Source organism: Sebastes umbrosus, chromosome 16 (genome assembly GCF_015220745.1).
Source record: "Sebastes umbrosus isolate fSebUmb1 chromosome 16, fSebUmb1.pri, whole genome shotgun sequence".
Classification (NCBI taxonomy): domain Eukaryota; kingdom Metazoa; phylum Chordata; class Actinopteri; order Perciformes; family Sebastidae; genus Sebastes; species Sebastes umbrosus.
Window position 1 is genome coordinate 28,597,849 of NC_051284.1, and position 22,573 is coordinate 28,620,421.

The 22,573-nt window shown below is 44.7% G+C and overlaps 1 protein-coding gene across 11 annotated transcripts in view; it reads left to right on the forward strand.

The window, feature by feature from the left end:
* Positions 1 to 2,459: 2,459 nt before the first annotated feature.
* Positions 2,460 to 22,573, forward strand: part of fgfr3 (fibroblast growth factor receptor 3) — an 86,883-nt gene continuing 66,769 nt past the window's right edge. For all 11 annotated transcript variants that reach the window (XM_037746981.1, XM_037746991.1, XM_037746980.1 and 8 more), the window contains exons 1-2: positions 2,460 to 2,899; positions 7,430 to 7,658. In XM_037746981.1, the coding sequence (XP_037602909.1) occupies positions 7,511 to 7,658 (148 nt within the window). In that variant the 5' untranslated portion in view covers positions 2,460 to 2,899; positions 7,430 to 7,510. The remainder of the gene's footprint in view (positions 2,900 to 7,429; positions 7,659 to 22,573) is intronic.

The window sequence follows — 22,573 nt, forward strand, 5'->3', positions numbered from 1 at the left end:
TGTGGAGCATTCAGGGATGCTTTTTAAGCTCAATAACGCCTCGCTTCATAAGAGCCTTTCTGAACGGAGTTAAAGTATAGAGGGAAAGTGTAGGAGGCGAGGAGGCGTCACATGCTGCCTCCAGCGGCCCCGGAGGAGCAGCACGCCCAAATCTGATCCCCCACCCCCATGGCTGCTGCTGCTGCTGCTGTCACTGCTGTTGCTGCTGGCTGCTGGCTGCTGGCTGATGCTGCTGCTGACTGCTGCTGCTGGCTGATGCTGCTGCTGCTGCTGTCACTGCTGCTGCTGCTGGCTGCTGGCTGCTGGCTGATGCTGCTGCTGACTGCTGCTGCTGTTGCTGCTGCTGTTGCTGCTGCTGCTGCTGGCTGCTGCTGCTGCTGACTGCTGCTGCTGGCTGATGCTGCTGCTGCTTACTGCTGCTGCTGCTGCTGCTGACTGCTGCTGCTGTTGCTGCTGCTGCTGCTGCTGGCTGATGCTGCTGCTGCTGACTGCTGCTGCTGCTGCTGCTGACTGCTGCTGCTGTTGCTGCTGCTGCCTGCTGCTGCTGCTGACTGCTGCTGCTGGCTGATGCTGCTGCTGCTGCTGACTGATGCTGTTGCTGCTGACTGCTGCTGCTGCTAACTGCTGCTGCTGCTGACTGCTGCTGCTGTTGCTGCTGCTGCTGGCTGCTGCTGCTGCTGTTGCTGCTGCTGCTGCTGGCTGCTGCTGCTGCTGACTGCTGCTGCTGGCTGCTGCTGACTGATGCTGTTGCTGCTGACTGCTGCTGCTGCTAACTGCTGCTGCTGCTGACTGCTGCTGCTGTTGCTGCTGCTGCTGGCTGCTGCTGCTGCTGATGCTGCTGCTGCTGCTGGCTGCTGCTGCTGCTGACTGCTGCTGCTGGCTGCTGCTGACTGATGCTGTTGCTGCTGACTGCTGACTGCTGCTGCTGCTAACTGCTGCTGCTGGCTGCTGCTGGCTGCTGCTACTGCTGCTGGCTGCTGCTGCTGCTGGCTGCTGCTGACTGCTGATTGCTGCTGCTGCTGGCTACTGCTGCTGCTGACTGCTGATTGCTGCTGCTGCTGGCTGCTGCTGGCTGCTGCTGGCTACTGCTGCTGCTGACTGCTGCTGCTGCTGACTGCTGCTGCTGCTGACTGCTGCTGCTGATTGCTGCTGCTGCTGGCTGCTGCTGGCTGCTGCTGGCTACTGCTGCTGCTGACTGCTGCTGCTGATTGCTGCTGCTGCTGACTGCTGCTGCTGTTGTTGCTGCTGGCTGCTCCTGCTGAGCGTCCTGGCGGCGCACAGAGAGGCAGCAGCCGGAGGGGGCATGCAGAGAGGAGGAATCCCGGACCGCGGTGGGACTGGAGAGGAGAGGAGAGGAGAGGAGGAGAGGAGGAGAGGAGAGGAGAGGAGCGTCAAGTCTGCAACACACAATGAAACACACGTCAGCCTTCAAAATAAAAGTCTTTTCTGTGGAGCTGCGTGGCAGATTGGGATTCCTTTGATGGCTCAATTGGGATCCACCCGAATTACTTTTTTTTTTTAATTTAGCCTACTCATACAACTATTGCCATGTTTTGTATTTGGATTACAGTTTTTAATTATTGCTTGCACATTTAAAACAGCACAGGGCCAAGAAACTGCTTCTTTTTTTTTTAATCTCTTAAAATGTTCATAAAATATCTTGATACAAGTTACAAAAAAACACAGAGTGGTGGGAGGATGAAGGCTTTTATGCAAAATAAAAATATGTTTTATTTCAATTATTAAAAAACTTGCACATTTTAAAACAGCACAGTGCCAAGAAATTGCTTCTTTAAAAATCGATTAAAATGTTCATAAAATATCCTGAGATGTATGCTAAATAAAAATATTATTTGTAGTTTTAATTTGAAAGATTCAACACATGGATTAAAGATGAGGTGTTTTGGCAGCACTAATCGTTTATATAGCTAAATGATTATGCATATTTCTTATTTTAAATCGACTGAATCAAACATGTCGTTTAGGAGTTGCAGGTAAAAAATGAAATTTGTGGAAAAATGTGTTCTTGTTACAAGTTACAAAAAAAACACAGAGTGGTGGCAGGATGAAGGCTAATATGCTAAATATTTTTTTTATTATTATTTTAATTTAAAAAATGCAACACATGGATTAAAGATGAGGTGTTTTGGCAGTGCTAGTCGTTTATATAGCTGACTTGATTATGCGTATTTCTTATTTTAAAAACACTGAATCAAACATGTCAAGTTGCAAGTAAAAAATGAAATTTGTGTAAAAATGTGTTCTTGTTTTCTGCGTGTTCCACTTCACACAGCCTGTCATCACTTCGCTCTTGCTTGTGCATTCAGTAAAGCATTGCGTCACTGGTTCATGGGCTGAGGTTTTATTTTGAAGGTGCAGAGAGGAAGTCCTCGTGTCCTCCAGCCTGTCTTAATTGACTGCAGCAGCGTGCAGCTCACAGTACTTCACCGGCAGCCAGCGGAGCAGAGACACCAGTCCGGGTTGGTTCAGCAACGAGGCAACGAAACTCACCGACTGACGAGGAGCCGCGGTCACTGCGTAAAGTCCGCCTCGTCTCCTCTTCCTCCTCCTCACAGGATGAAGGCTCTCTGGAGGTTTGGACACTTTGGACAGCAGCGCGCGGTGGACAGCAGGATTTAGTGGACAGAAGTTGTCTTCACAGCAGCACAGGACTCTGGATCCAGGACAGATCCAGGACCCTCTCTGTGAACTCGTGAGGAGGATTTCTCACTTTTCTTTTTTTTCTTCTTTCCACTGTCGCCAAAAGTGCTCCATGAGGCGCGAGGACTTACGGATTTTAAAGTAGTTTTGTGGGTTTTTTATGAAGTTTACTGGAGAATAATATCTTCTGAATGCTTGGGGACATCTGAAAGACTGCTGTCAAAACGGGATACTTTGGGTAAGCACCTATTAGTATTATTATTATTATTATTATTATTATTATTCATGCAAAACTCTGCGCAGCCTCTGAGACATTTAGAGAAAATAGCTCCACTTCCTTGTAGATGTGAGTCAGACAGGTTGAGCTCTCCGGTGTTGGACTAAAGAGGGTGTGTAATGTGCAGACAGTGTGTGTGGAGCAGCAGGAGCAGCTCCACGGCCGGTGACAGCGCACAGGTGCCGCAGAAGGAACGTTGTGGCTCGGCCGTCTACAGGTCTGGATGTCTGTAGGTCTCCGGTCTGTAGGTCTGCAGGTCTGGAAGTCTGGAGGTCTGGAGGTCTCCGGTCTGTAGGTCTGCAGGTCTGGAAGTCTGGAGGTCTGGAGGTCTCCGGTCTGCAGGTCTGCTGGTCTGCAGGTTTGTGCGCAATAGGCGCGTCTCAGCCGGAGTCTGCGGAGTCGCTTTCTGCGCGTAATTCCATGATCTCGGTTTGGAGAATGCGCGCACAAGTTTTCTTCCTGCACTGAAATGACTCACACTGCGGGACTGGAAATTAAATTCATTTTCACCTGAAACTAATCATTTCTTTATTTTCGATGGAAATCAACTTTTTCTCTAAATCCAAAGTCATTCTGTCCACTTTTAAAATATTGACACTTTCTAGAAAATCCCTGGAATGAATGAATGAGGAGGGAAAACGCGTAAAATCAGATGGATGAATTGTGAAATTACGCACGTTTCTGTGTCCATCAGGATGAGGTTGAGGATGAAGTCTAATTTTGAACAATCTTTCAGATTTGAGATGCTCTTAAATCCCAGTCAGGATAATCACCATGCAGGCCTGTAATTAAAATAGTGTGCATGATGAACATTAATAATATAATATTGGGCTTCAGTCTAATTACACTTAATAAGTTTTTTAAAAAACTGGTTCTGTGGTTGCATTTTTCTTTTACATCTACTCCACAAATTTGACATTAATGGCTCAAAACTGATTGATCCATTTATCAATAATCAAATATTTAACTGTGAGAAAGTCAAATATTGACTCTCTATTGCTCGTTATAGGTCGAACACGCCTTTTCTTTTCTCCTCTCCTCTCCTTGCTGCAACAGTGACGTCTTCTCCTGGTTTAGCAGCAGAAATATGAATTATATGAATTACACATCAGCCTCTCATCATCTCTGAAGTTTCTCCAGAAAGCAGCACTTTTCTTTTTTCTCCTCCTCCTCTTCCTCCCTTTGAATGAAGGATCTGTGCGGTTCTTCTCTCTCCTCAGCAGCAGATCAGTCATCCCTCTTCAAACACATGCGCTTCAATCGGATTCAGATGGTGATTTTGGCCACTCAGCTTCAGCTTTCACTCCCACCATGTCGAACCATCACCGGAGAAAATCACCGGATTATAGCATCCTTGGAGAGAGGAGGATGGGTGGGGGATGAAATGAGATTTGGGACTTCAGCCTATTAAATGCGAGAGCCATAAAACAAGCGTGCTGGTGATAATAGTTTGACTAATGCTGCAAATTAATTGCATCTATTGACCCGAGAAATGCGCAGCGTTTTCAATCAGAGGGAGCCTCAGACACACATTCACTCTCTGATTGCCTCTTTTCATTACAGACTTTGGCCTCAGAGCATTCCTCTTTTTTTCCTCCAGAATAGAGCATTCATTAGCATCAAACGTGTTTTATTTGAGAAGAAGAGCTGATCTTTTTCATGTTCAAACACTAATTCACTGTAATATTCCAATAATAAAAGCTGCATGTGTTGCAGCAGTGACCTTATCTGGCCTTAGAATATGTCTCTGATACTCAATTATGAACTTTATTCTGCTTAAATCTTAGTATTTCATGCCTTAACAGTCCTTTAGTCTGTATGAACTCTAACTGCGTTCGTAACATTCAAATGAAAGTCGACAAGTAACTTAATGATTTTCCCTTATCCCCATTGCTTCACTGTAATAACCCTTTAAGGTCTTATAATGTGTCTGAGGTAGTTAAAACACTTTATATTAACCTCATTACGCATTCTAATATCTTTTTAATTTCCCATGGTACCTGCTGTAATGTTCACAATCTCAAAGAGAGTTATCTTGGTATTTAAATCAACCTTATTGTATTTCATCTATTTTCCTAGATAAACTAAAGTGTCCTTCTCTGTTTCATGCAGAGGACACATGTGTGGACAGGTGTAGTCTTTTACCCGTGCGGTGTAGGTGGACACATGACAAGACAACTCTCTGACAGCTTTAAACTGCAGAGCTCTCTGATCGATATCTCCTCTCACCTGAGGGTGCGTTTGAGTGTGTTTTGAGAAGAGGGTGGTGATGTGATGAAAGAGCAGCGAGGGGACGAGAGAGAGAGACAGGACTAGAAGAAGAAAGAGACGTGATATGGAAGGTTACCCACTAGTGTGTCTATCTTTCCCTCCACCACTACTACTACCCGGCGGCTGTTTGCACTTGTGCTCTCCCAAAAAAACCTCTAATCCCCCTTTTCCCCAAAATGACAAAGTCGATGCGGCCCCGGCTGTTGGTTCTCCGGCTTAATTATTAAAGATTACTGACACTCCGGAGAGGTGTGACTAGCATGTGACCGCCTCGCATTGATCCTCACAGGGGAGGGGATGGAGAGAGGGATGAACCTCGGTTAAAGCGTTTCTTTCTGCCTCCGAGCGATTACAATGTGAGGATAGTTCTGCATGATTAATGTTCATGTATTATTCACCGCCGTGGTTTGTGTTTCCCTTTCATGCTTTAAGAAAATATTAGCATGAAAACACTTTGGAGGCTTTGAACTCCTCGCTGGGTCTGTTAGGATCGCCTCCTCCTCCACCTCTTCTTCTTCTTCTTCTTAGGGTTGTTAAGTGAAATCAAAGTGTTTCTGGTTGGCTGTGGGGTCTGTGAGGAGTTCATTTCCAATGTCTAGCATGTTCACTTTGGTGTAGAAACTTCTTAGTAGAGTTTCATCACTCAATATTTCTAGAACTAGAGGATATGAGGTTACTGTTTAGTCAAGAAAGGGCATATATTACCTACTGCGCCATTTAATTTGTTCCAGTTTCATGCCATCAATCACGTTGCAACACTTGGCTGCTCCTCAGATTCACTTTGTACACGACGTATAGTCTCAACTATTACCTGTCACCAGAGAAGTCTTGTTGTTTCTTCTCTTGTGCTACTTGTCTAAACAGATCTGACAACTCCGAAGACTTTGTCAGCTTTCGAGGTGAAGTGGTTGTAAAAAAGCTGCGTTTTTTTCTTTAGGTGTGTATGTCTGCCAGAGAAAACAAAAGTTTCCAATGGTAGAGGCCTGCAATCAGCTACCTACACGCCTGCAGAGCGAAGGCCTTATCGTGCTGTATAAACACGACGCAGCAGCGTGTAGGCGTCCTGTGTTGTAAGAAGCTGAGGATGGGCTGAGAGAGCAGAAGAAGAGCTGCGTACAGAGAACATAACAGGCTGATAGAGTCTAATCTAAACACAGCACCTATCATGTGTGTCTTGTGAAGTCGGTGTTTTCTGTGTTGGAACAGGGATAATGTGCAAACAGAGCCGGCCCGGGCTCCGGTTTGTGCTGAGCAAGGACTGGGTCACTTGCAGGTCCTCGGAGAGAAAGAAAACCAGCACTGTTAAGACTTAAGACAACACAACCTTTCTCTGGACTGTGTGTACAATACACCTCTGTGTGCAGAAGCACTCTGAAATGTTTGTGTGTTCGCCAAAACCTGTGCGTCTGTTTTTGTCGGGGGGGTGGACGACGTCTCACAGCCAAGGCTATTCTGAAGCTGGACAGAGCCCCTTAAGTTTAAGCTAACAGTTGGTGTTTGGTGTGTGTGTGTGTGTGTGTGTGTGTGTGTGTGCGTGCATGTGGGGGGGTTTTGCTTTTCTGGGCACCTCGCTCACAGCTTTCTCCTCAAAACCTCAGTGCATTCCAGCTTCTCCCTGCTAAAGCAAACAGAGAGCAGAGCACTCCGCCGCCGCTCGCCGTAGCCGTCACGCTCCCTCCTCCTTCCTCCTTTCTCCTTCCTCCTTCCTCCTACCTCCTACCTCCTCCTCCTCCTGCGAGCTGCCGGGCACGTTGGGCAACTGATACTGTAGATTTCGGCATTCCTCATCCTACAGGAAGATTAGTGAATGTGTGTCAATCGGTTGCTAAACCACGTAGAAGAAGTTTCTCAAGCGGAAAACATTTGATGCGTGGAGGAGGAATGCCGTTTAGGTGTGAAATAATGTGACTTTTCCTCCTTCCTCAACCCGATTGGTTAATGAACTTGTGTTCCAGGCTGGGGGTATGGTACTTTCCAAATATAAAGAGCTCCTATCCGCCCATCTTAACGACCAGGTGCTCTGAGAAAGTTTCTGAGAAAAACTGCGAAGAAGGATTTCCACTCTAATCCTTGAAATCTGTGAGGAATGTCAGGTCAAAATATGGTAGCATGTGTGCAGACCCCGAGGCGCTTCTCTGCAGAGGTTCAGAGTTGATTGCATGCTCTACCTGAGCCACCATGAACATCCAGACCTCACTGATTTCTCCTCTTGTTTTTCAGGTCAGTGACGGGGAGTCGTTGGATAGTTTCTTGCGGCGTCTTCGGAGGTCGCCGTTCTGCCGGACAGCATGCGAACGGAGGATGTCGTCTGAGTCCGAGTCGGGCCTCGCTGCTCTGCGTCTCGCCTCGTCGTCCGGAGGAATGACGGCTCTGTGGTGCTCGCTCTGGCTTTCCTTCCTCCTGCCTCTCTGCGTTGCTCCGGCCCGTCTGCCCACCGCTCAGCCAACAGGTAGGACGCAATATCAATCCCATACTTGTACGTAATAGCGCTGCTGATGCCACTGCTGATTGTCTCATTGAATCCAGAGAGGTGATGAATTGATTGGCAAAAATGCCAAATATTGACCGGTTCCATCCTCTGAAATGTGAGGATTGGCTGCTTTGCTCTGTTGTACATCACTGTGAACTGAACGTCTTCTGGTTTTGGACTGAACAAGCGTCTTTGCTCACACGTGAGGTGAGAAAAGAAAACCTAAAGCGACACTTTTCTTGCACCACGACAACAAAAACACAGCTCAGAAGAACTCCCCTCTCAAGCTGGCTCCACACTCCGTCATAAAACCAGAAAGACCATGTTTAGCTGCTCAGACACATTCGCTTCTCCTCCTCACTTGTTCCGTGCTTTATTTTACACGCTAATATGGCATCTGCTTAGAAGAACGCTCGGTTTTCTGTGTGTTCATCACTTCAAATAGGAGCATTTCAAAAGGCACATTTATTGTTTATTTGAATGTGGCGGAGTCTTTCTCTTTTTTTTTTTTTTTACGAGGAGGATTTAATTGGAGTCTTCTTGGTTCGCTGAGCTTAGCGCGATTTTCCCTCTTTGTTCTCGAGGCGGAGAAATACCCAAAGATCAGTCCAAAGTAAACGTCGACTGTGTTTGCTTTAATCTCTCATATTCCGCAAAAAAAACTAACACAGCAGAGTAAATCTGTTTCTGAGGCGTAGGCCAAGCGTTGTTTTTTTTTCCTCTTCCCCCTTTTTTCTTTTTATGTGAGAGTTATTTAAAATGAGTCTTTGACACACTTTACACGCTACAGTGCATTAAGAGAGACGAGGATCCGGGCGCTCTCTGGATGTGTGTGACATGGACATACAGTTTGTAGTGTGTGTCGTCACATATCAGGACTGTCTTCCCAATAACTGATGTCAGACCAGAGATGTAGAGACTAGGGCTGTCAGTCGATAAAAATATGTAATCGCAATCATAGTTAATCGTGATTAATCTGTTCAAAATGTTTTTTGTACTTGTATTTGTCAACTATTTAATACTCTTGTCAACATGGGAGTGGGGAAATATGCTGCTTTATGCAAATGTATGTATGTATTTATTATTGGAAATCAATTAACAACACAAAACAATGACGAATATTGTCCAGAAACCCTCACAGGTACTGCATTTAGCATAAAAAATATGCTCAAATCATAACATCGTCTGTAAAGGGGAGACTCGTTGGTACCCATAGAACCCATTTTCATTCATGTCTTGAGGTCAGAGGTCAAGGGATCCCTTTGAAAATGGCCATGCCAGTTTTTCCTCGCCAATATTTAGCGCAAGTTTGGAGTGTTATTTAGCCTCCTTCGCGACAAGCTAGTATGACATGGCTGGTACCGATGGATTTATTAGGTTTTTGTAGTTTCATATGATGCCAGTATCTTCACACTAGCTTTAAAACTGAAGCCGCTACAACCTGAAAATCGCAAATTGCGTTAATGCATTAAAGAAATTACTGGCATTAAAACAAATTTGCATTAACGCGTCACGAAAATGAGGACTTTGGACTTGACTTGGACTTGACTGCTGTTACACTCAACTTACTTTAGACTTCACCACCTGAAGACTTGACAAAAACATTCTTAACTCAAGTTTTCACCTGGAAAACGCCTGGACAAAGAAAAGGTAGACTTTGCATTGAGAGGATTTGGTCTCAAGTATGCAAAAAAAGTGGGATTTACACAGCTTCAGAAGGAATGTAGTCTTAAAGACTTGCATTTTGTCTTGACATGGACTTGCCCCAAAACAATCCGCTCTGCGTCAGCCTGCTGTGACCGCCCTCTACTACCTGTGTGTGAATTCCACTCTCTCCTCTTTCTGCCCTCTCCTCGGTCTGTAAAACCTCAAAGTTACAATAGACGTGTTGTGATTCTGTCCGCCTGATTGCCTTCCCTACTGGGAGCCATCACATCCTATCATGCTTGGCATCATCCAAAAAAGCAGAACGTGTTTTTTTTTGTTTTTTTTAAACCCCCTCTGGGTGGCGGGGTGTTCAGGCTGTGATCTCCGTGTACCGGTGTGGTATGCAGTCACGGACAAATATATATACAGCCGCTCTGAGGAGGATATTGTTTCAAGTTGCTAGTTTTTTGTCATGTTGGGGTGCGATGATTCATATGTGGGTGACGGTCAGGTGATAACATGTGCGGTCTTGTTTCCATCAGACGTTTCTTGGTGAGATGGAGCGTTTTTTGGGCTCAGTGTGATGCTGGAAAAGTCATTATTTGACCCTTTCAGTCAGTGTCGACCACCTTTGATGTGATAGAGGTTGCTGAAAAACAGTCTGGAAAACCTGAATCTAAAAGGAACTGGATGAAAATGAAAACTTATATCTTCAGTTTTTAGGTCACAAGTTGAGAAAATGAATTAATGTCTAAGATGAATTGACGTCCAGCTGCAAGTTGGAAGGTTTTACCAGCAGCTGTAATTTATTAGCTTATCTGATTGTCTACTCCTTCTGATAATCTGTGGACGGATTTTTTAAAAGCTTAATCAGTCGAGAAGATATTGAAATCGTGCAATCTTGGACACCTTAAATATTGAATCTCACGGTCATCCTACTTAAGCTTAAACCTGCACAGTATCCTCTTGTATCCTCTGGTAGTTTTTGCATATATATAATCAGGAGGTAAAGAAGGCGGTGAAGCCGTCACACAGCGGCCTCTGCGCCCGGTAGGCTGCATCTCCGGCCTGCGTCTCGTCTTCCCCCGCGGCCCCCGAGGCCTCCAGCGGCGTTCCCCCCGCGTCCACAGATGGACAAGCAGTGGGGACAAAATGACTGTCGTTTACTGGCAGATGGCACAATTTCCCCTCAGCCGCCACAGCGCTGGGCAAAGTCGTCACTTGGGTTTGTGTTTTCTGTGTGTAATGCTCTGTGTTTATGTGTGTGTGTGTGTGTGTGTGTGTGTGTGTGTGACTGTGTGGGGGTGTAGATTAATGTGCGTATCTGTTTCAGGGTCAGAAATTAGCAGGTGTTAAGGACAAAAATGCCCTTGGAAGTTTACAACATGCATGTAAATATAAATTAAAAGTAATTGTGCTGCCATTTGGACAACCGTATTAATAATTCAAGGTTGTTTAAGTGTTGTCACTGAGCTGTCAGAGATAAATGTGACCACTGATGATAGCCTTCTATCGAAGAAAAACAACTTTTATTGATCAGAAAACAATAAATAGTATTTGTTTGATAAGCTGTTGAAGTAATGGTATGTAACGTACAGCGAGCCGGTCATTGTTGTGAAATAAACCGCGACAGGGCGATGCGGCACTGTTTATTTCACAACAATGACCCGCTTGCTGTATATTATCCCGATTATTACACGGCTACTCAGTAAGAAATCAATAATTTGACACAAAAAATGGTCCGCTAGAGTCCGACATCAGAACTGCGCCCATAGCAACGGTCTGTTATACATAGTAACGGTCTGTTATGAAGAAATAACAGACTGTAGAACGCCGTGATTCAGAATCGAGTATTCAACAAAGCCGTGTAATAAGTAATGGTATATAATGACTTAAAAAATGTGGTACAGATCGAGGTTTTATCTCCCAGAATGCCGCACACACAGATTATTATTTCATTTAAAAAAATGACCCCCAAAAAAACAGAACTACTCTACTTCTGAAATGCTCTCTGGAACAAATGTTGAAGTCGTCGCTGAGTCTGTGTGAGATAAAATGTCAAGTTGACCCATGTGAGAGACTGATGACAAAGAACAGAGGCTGTGTGTGTTGTTTTTCTCCCCTTTATATTTAATGACCACACACACTCCCCGTCATCCCGCAGGTCCGTCCCCCCCATGGAGCTCAGATGAAATATGTGGCTCCTCCGCTACGACGTTTCTCTGTGAAACGGCAGACATATAAATTCAACACGTACAGTTTTCAGCCATGTGTGTGTGTGTGTGTGTGTGTGTGTGTGCGTGTGCGTATGCGTGCGTGTGTGTGCGTGTAACAGAGCAGGCCAACGTGGAGTCTGCAGTTAAGTGAATGTTATGTCTGTATGAGCAGAGGAGGATTATGAAAGGGAGGCAGTAAAAGAAGATGAAAAGAGAGAACGATAAAAATTAAAGGACAGCGGAGAGTCTGTGTGTATACATGTATGTGTGTGTGAAGAGAAAGAGACAGCGTGGGTGTGTGTGTGGTCATTATGCCCTTCAACCAGAGAGGAAAGCAAATATATGTGTCATCTTTAGAGACAGAAAAGGACCGCATGTGTGTAACGTGAATCATTACATTTTAGGGTGAAGACTTGGTTTAAGGTTGGAAAAAAAGATCCAGACACACCAACCCGACATTAGAGAACTAGCGGCGATAAAAGACGACTGTTGCGTCGCCTCACGTCATCTTTGTCTTGGCCAACACGTTGTACTTGAACACACCGCAAAGACTACTGCCGAAGGCCAGTTACCACGTATGTGCTGCGCCTACGTGAGAGGAAATAATTCTCCACACCAGCAGGTGGCGGTAGTCTGTATTCATCATTCAAAAAAGGGAAACCAGAAGACAAAGGATGGCGAATATACAAGTCGTTGTTATGATACGTTACATGAAACAAAGCGGCGTCTGCCGACCATTTTCACACCACTCTCACTCACCACTTAGCTTCATTCCAGACGGACATGTCGTTGTGAAAATATCAGATGAGATGAAGATGGAAAATGAAAAGAGCCTTCTGTGTGACTTTACTCTTTTGGTCGCTTCCCTCACGTCCGTTTCTCTTCTTGTGCACTAATTCGTTTAAGCTGAACAGCCAATCAGAGTGATTTCTCTCACCGACGAGCTCCTCCGCCGATTCAACATGCTGAATCGGGCAAAAAACCTGCGACACGGGCAGACTAGAGCCGACGGTTGCGGGACACAGCGCAAAAGCTACACCGACAGACGCTCACCGACGGCTCCAAACTGTCCGTCGGATTGGTGCGTCAGGGCCTTTAAGGGATAGGATTAGGCAAATAGCGGTTATGGTTAGGGTAAGTCTCCAGGAAATGAATGTAAGTCAGTGTAATGTCCTCTAAAGTGATGGAAACATGACTGTGTGCGTCTGTGTGTGTGTGTGTGTGTGTGTGTGTGTGTGTGTGTGTGTGTGTGTGTGTGTGTGTGGTGTGTGTGTGTGTGTGAGGTCACTGACCCCCTGCCTCCCCCCCACCTGGCAAGGACTGTAAATGTCAGCAGGGGTTGTTTGGGTCATTAGGAGACTCGTTAAAACCACGCCATCCACAGATTTACGCTCAGGCTCTACAATTCACACACACACACACACACACACACACAAACTCACAGTGTCACTCCTCTCTCTTCTTGTTTATTTTTCTCTGTCAACTTTCATTTTTCTTCCCTACCACTCTCCTTTCCTCTCTTCTCCTCTCCTCTCCTCTCTCTCTGTCTAACAGACACACTTGTCTTTTGAAAGCCTCTCCTGTGCTCTGTAAGTCTTTGATAGTGCCGGTGTTGTCCTGAAGGCAGTGTGTATACTGTATGTGTGTGTTTGTACTGTAATCCAGCATGCAGTGTGTTCATCCAGCAGCTTCAGTGCAGAACTTCAGTGAAAACAGCCAGCTGTTATTCAGCTCGTCTCAGGAGGAAAGATTTCAGTGTGAAATATCTTCTCCTTCCAGTGAGTCGGTGTAGAGAAAACCGTTCTACTCATGTAAGCACTTTGGATTCATCTCTCCGACTGCACTTCAAGTTACTTTAAGGAAACAAAACATATAACAGATATAAACTTCAGTTTGACCAGCAGGAATCAGCAGGTCTGCAGTCTGGTTGACAACTTTCTTGTCTTCCTTTCTTCTTGTCCGGCCTTTACAAACATTTGTTAGAAGGTAACAAACAGTAATATCGGTCACAAATACCCAGCAGACACGTTTCCACCTGGACAGTCTTGCTGATCAGAAGTGTGTTTCTCCTCCTGAAGAGATACCAGGAGGTTCTTTTCTCCAGTATGATGATGGTGTAATCTTCTGTGGGGCACCCGCTACCCTTTAATCATCCCATTATGTAAATGAGCTGTGCTCCATGTGTGGGCTTTTTACGGGAAAATTAGACCGTTCATCCCAACTTGAGCGTAAAGTTACTCCGAGCGGTTTCTCTCTTTCCTCTGCAAGCAACACTCTCTGGCTTTCTGAGTCTCTGCGTGAATGTTCATTTCCCTGGCAACATTATCAAGAAATCTTTTGGCGAGCGTGGGAAGCGTGCAGGCCAAATAAGCTCTGGAGAATGACGATCCGTCGAACAATGGCTGTTCTATCCTCAGTCCATCAGGCACTTAATCCAGCAGACACTTAAGACACTTTGTTGGATGGGAATTAAACATTAAACACAACTCCGAGTCCTGTTTACCAGGAGATCAGGCTTCTCCCGGACTCCTGGAAGTCAATCAGGATTTACAGCTAAACACCTCTAAAAATGAGTTCATACTTTAACCTGTAGAGGATCTCACAGTCACTCATTGATCATCTGTAAGACCTTAAAAACATGACACTGTAAAGAGTCTATTTTCAGTACCATTTGAACGTGTTCTACTCTGCGCTGTGTCATCTTTCACATTATGTATGAGGGAGATTTTCATTAAGCACTCGCAGAGTTTTACTGTCTAGACGCAGTATTTTTCCAAGGATAACACACAGCTGAGCACTAATGGAAAAAGCCTGTTGCTTTGCAAAATGGTTTTCATATCAGATCACCAACTGAAGTGAAAGCTTGAATCAGACTAATTTGTGAAACAAAATGTTGCTCATATTTCAGAACCAGAGCCGGGCGTTGAACCTCTATACTGTTTTGGTTCTAACATTTTGAAACCTGTCAAGTACCGAAAGCTGGCATTGAATTGCAGGTCAGATATTTAATCTTGTTTACATATTTATACTACCACAACCATATTGGTACTGTAGGATTGAAAAATATCAAACAACTACTCAGCTCTCAGTTATTTATGGCTTTAATGTATTGATTGACTAGAGTTGTTCCAATGCTGATACCAGTATTGGAAATGCCTCCAATGCAGACTGAAATGCTGGATTGGGGATATCGGCAAGTACGCGCGTCTATGCACCGATCCAATATCATGTTATCATATCATTTATCAGCTGGAATAACAACAACAACACGTGCCACTCGCTACACGATCCGTACATCCTGCCTCATCGGTACTGCACATTTTCAGATGAGAAAGAGGCGAGATGGCTCACTCCATCATCAGCTCCGGGAAAAACATCCAAAACTGATGATGGAAATAGATAGATAGATAGACTGACTTTATTGATCTCCAAAGGGAAATTGCGGTGTTACAGCAGCAATTTACACAGATAACAAAAAACTAGTATCTCTCACACAAAAAGACACGAGATAGGTACGAAAATATGTACAAATCTCTTTATAAATGTACATACCAACTACTTTAAACTAGTAAAATAAACAAAAAATACAATGAAACTTGGTACTTGGTATCGGCCGACACGCTAGTTGGGGTATCGGGAAGGAAAAAGGAGTATTGTGACATCTCTTGATTATGACAGTAATAGGGCTGCTCCCTCTTAGTTGATTAGTCGACTAATCCATTGTTTTGGTCTTCGTCGATTAGGATTTCTTTAGTCATTTTTTATGTTTTTTTATGCTGAATGACTTATTTTAGTTCTTAGTTTATTTAGTGTTAGTCAACTAAGAACTGTTATCCCTTCATCTGTAGTCACAGAGTGTAAAATCCTCCCAGCAGTCCTCAGACTGTGTCAGGTTTGGGTTAAACGTACACCTCGGCGAGCTCTCACCGTGTGTATGGAAAGAATTAGCAGACAGCTGTAGATCAGTAGGTCATTGTCAGCCAGGGGCCTTCGTACGAACCTTGTCTGCAGGCCACGGCTATGTATGTATTAATACACCTCATTAATGCCCTTTGAAACCCTCTCTGCATGTCACCCGATGAATTATGGATGAAAATACAGACCTGTCTGTGTGTTCTCTGCTCACGTCTAACCCCCGACCACCTTTTCAGCACTGGGATTTTTTTTTTTAGTCCTTCGTGTCTCTTTTCACTTTCGCTCCCTTAAGCTTTAAATCGCCTTTTTATTTTGGCTTTTTTCAAACCTCCATCCGTTTGGGAGACCTGATGATGTCTTTGCAGCACGTACATACACACTCTACAGTATGTCACACACACACACACACCTGTACATGTCCTCTGGCTGCTTCTCAGTCCGCTGGCTGACAGCGGCGTTGACATACGGTGGGTTTTTAATTACAAAGCTCCCCTTAAGGAAATTGTTGAGATACTTAACAGATAAGGCAAACATGGAGGGAACAAAGAGGCTCGTTGTGTCGTATCAGGAGGACTGCTTTTGGAGGGCGCGCGGGGAAAGGGGGAGTCGGGGGGGTTAAGTCAGCTGGAGCTGCAGTTAAATCTGACAAAATATGTTTGTGCTGTGAAGCGACTGGTTGATGTTGTTTCATTGAATGTCTCCTTTCAACCGTCTGTTCACTCTCTCTCTCTCTCTCTCGCTCTCTCTCTCTCACTCTCTGACATCTGGATGTATGGACACTGTTGGTGTAATTGCATAATTCTGATCATTGAGTTGTTGTGATGGATGGCATTTGCAAAAAAAGGAGCCAATATACGCCGTCCTCATGCATGTATAAACATGTTTGCATGTGTGTGTGTGTGTGTGTGTGTGTGTGTGTGTCGCTGCTTTGTGCCAACCCCATTGGAAGAGTGTGTTTTGTTGCTGGCAGAGGCAAACAGATGGCAGGTTGTGTGCCGAGCTGTAAGGAGTCCAACACACACACACACACACAAAGAGAGAGAGAGAGACAATCCAGGCTTGATCTGTCTCACCCATCACTCAGCCCCTTCACTCCCCCTCTACTCCCCAAATGGCTCTTCATCCAGACACACAAACACAGTTACTGGTGTTACTGTACTTGTATTTGCTCAACTGTTGTCCTGTTTCGGTTCTGTTGTTCCTCCTTTAGCACCGCGTGAAAAAGCACAGCACCATTTATTTAAGTGAGACCACATAGACTGGACACAGAGGGGGCGTCAACACAGAGGGCTCCGGCAACAGATCACTCTGTGCCGCGTTTAGGCGTTTGATGAGCTTTCAAACTTCATGGTATCAAACTGGATTCATGCATCTTCCTCCATCGTCTCACCTGCTGTAACCTGAAACAACATGATTAATCCATTAGTTGTTTGGTTTATAAAACGTCAATCAGTGTCCTCAAATGTCTCGTTTTGTCCACAACTCAAAGATATTCAGTTTACTGTAGTAGAGGAGTAAAGAAACCATCAAATATTCACATTTAAAAAGCTGGAATCAGAGAATTTAGACTTTTTTTCTTTTAAAAAATTACTCAAAACCGATTAATCGATTATCAAAATAGTTGGCGATTAATTTAATAGTTGAAACTAATGGATTAATCGTTGCAGCTCTAATACATCATACCAGCTCCCACTCATGTAGACAACCACTTAACTTCACATTCAAACCTATGTGACCTTATGATATGTCTCGATTTATCAATATGTTGTTACGCATCTGACATGGTAAACTCTATTATTGGTATGACGTTATGGATCAATCATGTTGCCAAAGCAAAGAGTCACATATAAACAATAGAATATGAATAATGAATAATAAAATAAAAGACATGCGACATGCAGTATCGTATTCTCCTGCCAGTTCTACTGTAGTGCTGTCTCCTCCCAGAAGGGATTGAGTTAGTTAGTCTGTTGGGAGGGTTAGAGAGTCGGTGATTATCAGGTTGAATTTGAGAACAAATTCTTCTCTGATTTCTTTGTTTTTTGGGCAACTTGTTCGAACTCCTCCTGTTCCACGACGGAGACAAATTCTCTTTGTTCTTTCTAGCCATTCTCTCTGATGCCGACCAGTTTCAACGGCCAGTTTGTGGTCACTAACTCTTCTACATCTACTCAGGGGTTTGTCTTTTTATAGGATGTTTTATTTGGGTTAAATATTGGGCTAATTGAAATTCTCCGTCTCCCTCCGTCTCTCTCTGACCGCTAACCAGAAGCAGAGCTGTCCTGTCTGGCTCTGCTGCACCCCATTTACATTTCTGTGAATGGAAACAGAGAGCCAACAGACAGTGTTCAACATCGTGTGTGTGTGTGTGTGTGTGTGTGTGTGTGTGAGGGGGAGAGAGGCAGTGAGTGTGTATGTGCTTACCTCCGTGCACACCATTGTGTGTCTCTTTCATCTTCTTCCTCCCTCTGTCTTCCTCTTTCTCTCCCTCCTTCCTCGTAGTTACACATCTGTTCTCTCTGTCCCTTCATCCTCCATCCCTCCTCTTCTTCTTCTTCTTTGTGTCTGCCTGGACAAATCCCAATTAGCTTTATTGGCTTGACCATAATTAAGTACAGTATAGTCGGGGATGTGTATCGGCAAGAATCTGGCGATACGATACGTACCACGATGCGTACCACGATATAGGGGGAACTATTCAATAGATTGCGATTTTTTTCAAATCTAATTTTAGGAAAACTGGTATAAAGACACACCATATGTATAAAATCTGAGTAAAAAGAAGTCACTACAAGGAAATGGCTACTATGGGGACTAACATCATCACACTCATTGGAGTCTCAGCTTTACAGTGATATCCAATTTATGTGATTCAAGACTGTTTAGGGACCCTAGTATGCATACTGCATGTGATTATCATAAAGTGGGCATGTCTGTAAAGAGGAGACTCGTGGGTACCCATAGAACCCATTTACATTCACATCTCTGGAGGTCAGAGGTCAAGGGACCCGTTTGAAAACGTCCATGCACGTTTTTCTTCGCCAAAATTTAGCGTAAATTTGGAGCGTTATTTAGCCTCCTTCATCACAAGCTACTATGACATAGTGGTACCAATGGATTCCTCAGGTTTTTATAGTTTCATGTGATGCCGGGATCTTCACTCTAGCTTTAAAACTGACCTCGCTACAACCTCCGACAGACAGAATAGCGGCCGGGTCAGCAGGCGGGCTGTCCGATTTTTAAGAGGTTGATTAAAAATTAATTAAAAACAGCATTTTGGAGACGCGATACAGAATCGCAAAACATAATATTGTAATACTCATGTGTATCAATATTTTCTTACACCCCTACAGTATAGTATGAGGAGTACAATGTGAGTATAATAATCTCCGCCTCATCTTCTTTCTCTCTCAGCTGGTTGATTCATCATCTTTGCTCCGTCGCCGCTTCGTTCACAAAAGGTCCAGGATGTCTTCTCGCGCCCTCACATGCGCTTCTGTTTAAAGCCCCCCCACATCCAGGGCAGCTGACACATCTAATATAGAAACCAAACTCGGCTTCCATCCCTCCCACGTCTCCCCCCCTCCCTCACCCCTCTCTCCCCTTATGCTATTTTGCCAGGAGAGCTAAAATAATAAACCCTGGTACCGTCTGCACGGCGTAATGGAAGGCTTTCTCTCTCCGTGGAAAGAAGAGAAAGAGAGACTCTGGTGTTGGTGCAGCAGTGACAGTCGAGCTGACTCCAGTTTTGGTTTTCTAAAATAACCCAGGTCCGAAATTATTTCAAAATTCCCATGAAATGTTATTTTTGAGTGCGGTGTATCTGGTGATTGAGTGCATTTTTTCCCTATGTGACAACTTTCTCCTCGTCGCTGGCGCGGCACACGTACGCCGGTTTATCTGCTGCGTTTCACCACAAAAAGGCAGAATCGGAAAACATTAGATTATTTTTAACCGTGTAATAACCAGGGGTTTCTTTTTATTTATCCAGCGTGTCTGGTCTTTTTAAGCATTACTAGTTTGCAGACTTCTTCGAGGATCATGATCTGATCCTTGACATTAATCGATCTTGATTGCTGACATGGAGAAGTTGCAACAACACAGTGGTTTCTGACACCCCGCTGATACAGTGGCCTCTAACTGACAGAGGACTTCCACAGCAGAGAGCAAAGACGCATCTGATGAAGAAGTAATACACAACAAAGCTAAATCCTGGAAAGAATACATTTTGCAGTGCACATTTCTTATGAGCATTTATTGCAGATATAACCGCATCGTCCCCGGCTCAGTTCCAGTTGGGTACCTTTGTTCTCTCTCTGTTTCCTGTCGGGAAACAGGGCGCTTTCACAAGCCAACATTTAGTCCGTTTTAATCAAACTCTGGTGCGGTTCGTTTGGGCAGTTTTTAACGCTGTAATCATACTCTGTTGCGGACCAAAATAACCGGTCCGAGTGGTGGTCTCGGACCATTTAACCTAGTGCGGTTCGATTGTATAATCCAAACCCAATTGCAGGAAGTGAACCAACCATGCAGGACGTCAGATTGACATATTGTTGACAACCTGGAGCCTTAACCGGAGGCGTAAAGCAGGATTACTGCCAGTATCACCAAACTGCTCCACGTTGCTTGGTTTGTGGGTCCGCAACATTACCATGCCGGCGTACACCTGCGGAGTCTGCACACCATTTAAAAGGTGTTATCAGCCGGCACATATGCCCGAATGCCCCGCTCAATTCAAACGGCGAAAGCAGCGTGAACGCCTACCTCGATCATATGGCTGATACAAACACAACGGGGTAAATCTTGATGCAATCAAGATGGTCGATGCAATCTTAAATTGATGAGTAAAGTTGTTATATATTTAACATACAGCAGAGCAGTCAGCAGCTGATCGCTGGTATCATTTTGTCTCTGTGGCGTCGTGATCTCGTCAACAATTAGTGACACAATAAACCTCGATCGCTCTGACAGATCCACGCTTTGTTTAAAGTGACGCCTCCTCCCGCCGGCGAATGTTTTCCATTTCCATCTGAGCAAAAATGACATAAAATGATCTTAAAAAGATGCAATAATCAAGCGATCAGTTGCTTCTGTAAATAATCGTTAGTTTCCCCCTCCTTGCCGGGAATCACTTTGCTTCAGCGTCACACAAAACTCAAACGCAGCCCCAAACCGTCGGCCAATGAGCCGCCTCTCTCCGAAGCAGTTGGAAGTCAAGTGCGAGCGCTTTGCTCAGTGGCACGTTGGCGCCGGCTGAATAGGAACGCAATTGAACATTTTCATGTGTGAAGCACAATACTGTCGCATTGTCCTCCTTAGGGAACCTCCATTGACTCTTTGATGAATGGCAGAGCGGGGACTGTAGGCCATAGTGAGGCGTACATACAGGCGCAGTCACCCTGGTTACTGAAGTGGTAACCATAGAGACGTAGGTCGGGCTGTTGGGGTACCTGCGGGGCTAACTAGTTAGCACTTTTGTAAATGTTTACCATCGGAATGTGAATAAGTGGAAAGCAGATGTTTTTCTGGCTCTAAAGTTTCAGTGGGTTCACATTAACCCCGATAGCAGAGGACTATTGTACAGTGTCCAGGCTGTGTTGGTATAGATGTCTTGGTATAGATGTCTCAGGACAACTGTGCTCCAGTTGTTCTTTCTCCCAAACAGAGGCTCCTCTCTGTGGCCTGTTTGTGCTGTAAGTGGAGGCCGGGGTCCTGGAGGGAAGCAGGAGGGAGGGATGATGGGATTAGAGGCTTTCCTGCTCTCGTCCTGCTCTCATAAGCAAACACACTTAACACACCGGAGTTTCACCGTGTTCAGATGGAGACCCGGGGGAGGCCATCGGCTCATAACACTCATTGTTTCTGCTTCAATATGTTCCTGGTTTTTCCTCAGTTTGATAGTTCATGACAAAAAAGTGATTACCAGAGTAAAAGAAGATAGCAGAAGAGCTCGGTGTTTGGTTGTTCAGTAGCAGCTCAGGAGGCGTTTGCTGGTGATCAGAAGCACATGGCAGCAGAGACCGGCAGCAGGTTTCACGTAGAGAGAGGACGGACCCACGCAGTCCCACCGCACTAATAAACCGCATCATAAACAGAGCAGTAAACGCTTTTATGTCCTGCTGATCTCAACCCAGGGACGCCTCCTCCCCTCCGCTCCGCCTCCATCCTTACACCGTCATCAGATCAAACTGTTTTACAAATTCATGCTGCAAGTTAAAGTTTTGGAAAACTCTTAATGTACTTCTGAAATTCATAAGGGATCTTACTAATACTGAGTCCAAATCCTACCAAAAAAACTATCAGATGTTCTAATTATTTGGATTTCTCACGTTTCATTGATTCAGTTACCTTGTCAAGTATTTGCTCTTTTTTTCCCATGAAGGTCTAATTATGTTTCCGAGCCTTTTCCACACTGTCAGGATCCAATCATTTTTTAATTCTGGTGGAAAATGATTGATCTCTTGAATCTAAAAGTTATCTCTAGCTAGAATTATCCTTTCAAATCACCTTTCATGTGTAAGTTTTAATTGTTAACTCTCTCTACAACCCCCCAAACATTCCCATAATAAAACACAAGGGACGTGACGTCAGGGTCCTTACTGTTAGCTACCACCCTACATACGTACATGGAGGTTTCACAGAGAACACATAGACACCTGCACACGTCCTGCCTCATGTTTCTGCTGCTGGTGGCGTGTATTCAAAGTGAGGACAACATGGAGACGGTAGAAGAAAAGCTCTGCTTCGTAAAGCTCGACAGATTAATTAACAAAGTCCAGATGATGGTTTTAACTTTCAGTTCAAAGCTTCTCTTCTTCGTCACCATTGTGAACTTCTCTGAAGCACAAAGTCAGTGTGAGAGAGGGATTACTGCTGTGTAGGTTTGCAGTGCTGCCAACTTACCACAGTGATGGCTGTGTGTGTGTGTGTGTGTGTGTGTGTGTACGTGTGTGTGCGTGCGTGCGTGCGTGTTCAAGTGTGCCTTTACATTGATCACACTCCATGACACTGATGTCTTTGTCAGCTCTCACACATACGCACACTATCACTATATCCCACCCACCACCAGAAACATTTGAGGGGGCAGGTCATCCCAGCTGGGGAGTATCAAACATT